General features: G+C 47.2%; 1 protein-coding gene across 1 annotated transcript in view; it reads right to left on the bottom strand.

The window, feature by feature from the left end:
- Positions 1-2,936: 2,936 nt before the first annotated feature.
- sh3bp5lb (SH3-binding domain protein 5-like, b) overlaps positions 2,937-5,000 on the bottom strand; it is a 14,058-nt gene continuing 11,994 nt past the window's right edge. Inside the window, exon 6 of the mRNA XM_080485494.1 lies at positions 2,937-5,000. This exon is cut by the window's right edge and continues 344 nt beyond it. Coding sequence (XP_080341620.1) covers positions 4,805-5,000 — 196 coding nt within the window. The 3' untranslated portion in view covers positions 2,937-4,804.

Raw genomic sequence — 5,000 nt, 5'->3', positions numbered from 1 at the left:
ACACGCAGCATCATCACAGCCTCCATCTTCACTCTCTCCATCATGCGTGGGGAAGAGAGGATGTCTAATTCTGTTTCACACTCACAGCTTAGCACATTTAGAGGAACATGCATTTAAACATGGAAGAGGTGCAGGGATCATTTTACCGATTCATTACTACATTAATACAGTGTAGTATTGCAGTAAACAGCCTCAGAGCAGCTGATAACAGTTTGTTATACTGCTCGTCCTGCTCAATTCAAACTGAAATGTTTAAACAATCTAGGAAATGATACCTAACTTGTTCCCTTAGTCTCTGACTTTGAAAAAAATACATAACCAAATTAAATAAGAGTATATCTCTGCAACCACAAGGTGTGTGAGTATCAGTATATATTTTACTGGGACAGAGTAAATGATGATTTTATTTCCGCTTAAAAGTTGTTTCCACATTTAGAATGAAGATATCTTTGGAATGATGTGTTACTGTAGTCGCAGCTTTAAATCATTAAGAGGTAATAGTAAAATATGTAAACACAACCTCTGCCAAGTTTGATTGTGCAGCAGTGATATTAGTGAGGTTTTAGTGCAAACTGGTCTGGTGGAATCTACAAAATGGACCCTTTGGCACATTTTGGACCCAAATAGAATTTTCTCATGAACCAAACTATATATTTTACACATATGTGACCACTGGTGTCCATGATATCCAAACACAGCAGTTATTTTGTTGTTGTTTTTTATCTTTAAATCACATCAATACATTCTGTCTCCTCGCGCTGCCACAGATACGCAGGGCGTATCTTCTTCTGAAGTTGCTTGTTCTCTGTCATCATTTGCTCAAACTCTCAAAATCATGTTCCTCTTTTGTTGTTGCTTCTTTGTTAATTCATGTTCCTGCTTCATGTTACTGTCTAGATAGAGCTGCTCAGGCTGGTTAATCTAGGAAATCATGTTACTGTCTAGATAGAGCTGCTCAGGCTGGTTAATCTAGGAAATCATCTTACTGTCCAGATAGAGCTGCTCAGGCTGGTTAATCTAGGAAATCACGTTACTGTCTAGATAGAGCCGCTCAGGCTGGTTAATCTAGAAATCATCTTACTGTCTAGATAGAGCTGCTCAGGCTGGTTAATCTAGAAAATCATCTTACTGTCTAGATAGAGCTGCTCAGGCTGGTTAATCTAGAAAATCATCTTACTGTCTAGATAGAGCTGCTCAGGCTGGTTAATCTAGAAAATCATGTTACTGTCTAGATAGAGCTGCTCAGGCTGGTTAATCTAGAAAATCATGTTACTGTCTAGATAGAGCTGCTCAGGCTGGTTAATCTAATAACAGTTGTAAAGTATTTGGATCAGTGTGATAAACTGCAAATAATATATGTAGCACAACAAGGGTATTGTATGTTATCCCCTCCCATTACCCCCTCCCCCCTCCCCCCTCAACTTCCCTTCTCTTCTCTCTCTCTTTGAGCGTTCCCCCCCGGTCGTGTCCAGCAGCCATGCCAACTTCTGACGGAGAAGGCAACAGGAGGAGACTCCAGGTCTCTCCCTGTTCAAGAACAATAACTGTTCTGACTCCGAAGGTTCTAGATCACATCATATTGTTGGCCCAAGCTGCCGAACAGGACAAGGGAAAGAAAAAAAAAAAAAAAACAGCTACGAGGGCGACATCTCGGCAGTGGATTGGCCGATCCTGGTGATTGACAGCTCTATCAGAGCAATAGAAATGAGTCATGGTTCCAACTCCCTCTCAATTACACCATTGTTTAATCATAAGGACATGAATGCAGTGGAACTGATGCTGTGAGCCGCTGCTGCAGCAGTCCTCCTGAAGAAGAACCTTTTGGAACAAAGAACAGAGTTCTGGACCTAAAACAGACTAATATATTACTAAATATATTAATATATAATATAATATATTACAAAAACTAACAAAAAACAACATTTCACCACAAAACAGCAAAGGGAAGACTGACTTCACGTTTGTCTGTGTGAACCAGTGCTTTTCTTACTTGTTGCTTGATTTGGCCTCTGGTTCACCGAGTTAAGGTCGCAGACGGTTTGATATTGTGACCGTTTGTTTGTGTTGCACGAGGGAGCAGAGCACTAGTGATGGGAATGTGGCGAGGGGTTTGACGAGGTGGCGCTACACAGATTCTGATCTTTGAAAAGGAATTAGCTCGGTGTTGGAGTTGTGTGTTCAAATGGCTTATATGTGTCAGGATCCGGTGGGTCCGGTCCTGGTAGTTATATGTTTTATGTTTTGTGTTCTGTTTGTTTTGGTGTTGTCTTTCTGTTCTGAGTGTGGTGTTCCTTCCTCCCTCTCGCATTGTGACAGCAGAGCAGGAGCAGCCGTGGGGGAGGAGAACTCCTTCCACCTGTGGCTCATCAGCGGCTCCGCCCTTAAAAGCCTGGAGCTGCCAGTGGTCGTTGCCAGTCCGTACTCCTGTGAGGGTAGTCGTCTGTGCCAGCTCTCTCTTCAGAGGTTTGTCCCCTGGTGATGATCCCTGAGCCCCCAACGGTTCCTGTTTTCCTGTGCACTCCCGGACCTCTCCCATCCTCTCCCATCCTCTCCCATCCTCTCCCATCCGGCGCCGTGGAGAAGCTTCTCTGCAGTCGTTGTCTGGGAGCTGAAGGATCCCCCTTGTTTAATAAACTTTTGATATTTTTTTCACCTTTCTAACAAACGTGGTCTCGTGTGTTCTGCATCTTGGGTCTGCCCTCCCGGAACCATGACAATATGTGTCTGTAGTGAAACCTTTATGTAATCTGATGAGCAATACGACTATATTTCTACGGCTATAAGTTATAAGTGCACGGCTCATGTATTTACTAGTGAGCGTTCCTCCACCTCCACCACCTTGATGACCAAATGTCTATTTCCTAACAAGAGATTCATTTAGAGCCTAGAATCATGTTGAACCTTTCTAATGAAGATAACACAGCTCATGAAATTCAGTATAATTTTTCTGTATTTACCAAAACAACCATTTATGGTGCGTTTCTATGATTCAAGAACAATAATAAAAACGTGGTTTTTGACTCCTTACCATTACACCCACTAATTTATCACATAAATTGATCGAAACGTCAGTGGGTGAAGTCAGTCATCATGAAATGATGCCTGGTGGTGTCAGTGAGCCTTTCTTTAATATGAGCTCCAGCTCATCTGATCTTTTCCAGATCACCTGGTCTCCACCTGCAGAAGCTGGACATCAGCACACCTTCAGTAGTGGTGCTGTGGAAGAGATGCACTGAACACTGAATCACTGAACACTGAATCACTGAATCACGAAAAGAGGAACTTTATTGGCGATGAAATGAAGCGGTGAGGCTTCTCCACCTTTAGTCTCTGGGTTAGCAGGTGAGAATCATTCACAGCCGTTCATCAGGCGACGGAGGCTGATGGAGTCACGAGGACACAGCGAAGCTTTAATGGGATATGGAAGCTCTTCTTTCTTCAAACGGTGAGCTTGTTAATGTCCCGTGATAGAAGACAAGAGCAGCTCCACTATTCATGTCTACAACAAAAACACAGGAGGAAAAGCCCCTCTGGTTGCCCCGTCATGTTAAAGTGCCTGTTTGCAGCCAGAGGTCGACGTCCGCTGCAGAGCTGCCGAGCTGCCGAGCTGCAGAGCTGCACTCTGCTCATCGCAGGCCGTGTTAGTATGCAGCTGATGTTCCTGCCAGCTGCTCCTGACTGCAGAGTCAGTGCTGCACCATGTCAGTCACTGTCAGCTCCTCTAGCAGCTCCTTAAGAAGCTCCTCCAGAAGCTCCTTCAGCAGCCCCTCTAGCCTCTCCTCTAGCAGCCCCTACAGAAGCTCCTCTAGAAGCCCCTCCAGCAACTCCTCCAGAAGCCCCTCGAGAAGCTCCTTCAGCAGCCCCTCTAGCAGCCCCTCCAGCAGCTCCTTTAGCAGCCCCTCGATGAGCTCCTCTAGCAGCTCCTTCAGCAGCCCCTCGAGCAGCTCCTCCAGAAGCCCCTCGAGAAGCTCCTTCAGCAGCCCCTCTAGCAGCTCCTCTAGCAGCCCCTCCAGCAGCTCTTCTAGCAGCTCCTTTAGCAGCGACTCAATGAGCTCCTTTAGCAGCCCCTCCAGCAGCTCCTTTAGCAGCCCCTCAATTAGCTCCTTCAGCAGCTCCTTCCGCAGCTCCTCTAGAAGCTCTTTGAGCAGCCGCTCTAGCAACTTCTCGATAAGCTCCTTCAGCAGCTCCTCTCGCAGCCCCTCTAGCAGCTTCTCGATGAGCTTCTTCAGCAGCTCCTCTAGCAGCTCCTCTAGCAGTTCCTCTAGCAGCTCCTTCAGAAACTCCTCCAGAAACTCCTCTAGCAGTGCCTCTAGCAGCTCCTTCAGCAGCTTCTTGATGAGCTCCTTCAGCAGCTCCTCTAGAAGCTCTTTGAGCAGCCGCTCTAGCAACTTCTCGATAAGCTCCTTCAGCAGCTCCTCTCGCAGCCCCTCTAGCAGCTTCTCGATGAGCTTCTTCAGCAGCTCCTCTAGCAGCTCCTCTAGCAGCTCCTTCAGAAACTCCTCCAGAAACTCCTCTAGCAGTTCCTCTAGCAGCTCCTTCAGCAGCTTCTCGATGAGCTCCTTCAGCAGCTCCTCTAGAAGCTCTTTGAGCAGCCGCTCTAGCAACTTCTCGATAAGCTCCTTCAGCAGCTCCTCTCGCAGCCCCTCTAGCAGCTTCTCGATGAGCTTCTTCAGCAGCTCCTCTAGCAGCTCCTCTAGCAGCTCCTTCAGAAACTCCTCTAGCAGTTCCTCTAGCAGCTCTCAGCTTCCTGGGTGACCCTCCATCAGTCTCTCCTGATCTCCAGCTCTCGGCCTCCCTCAGACCATCACAGGCTCACACTCCGGTTGTGCTGCTTCACAAACCCTCCCTGCTGCTCTCTGCGGCGCTGCTCTCTGTGACGCTGCTCTCTGTGATGCTGCCCAGACCCTCTGGGCTCCTCAGGGTCACTCAGGTCCCCCAAATGTTCCACGGAGTCACACTTCTCCAGATCGGAGGCGATGGTCTGCAGGCTGACGACGGAG

Source organism: Lipophrys pholis (assembly GCF_963383615.2).
Source record: "Lipophrys pholis genome assembly, chromosome: 17".
NCBI lineage: Eukaryota > Metazoa > Chordata > Actinopteri > Blenniiformes > Blenniidae > Lipophrys > Lipophrys pholis.
The sequence above is the reverse complement of the archived record's forward strand: the minus strand, read 5'-3'. Positions and strand labels throughout refer to the sequence as shown.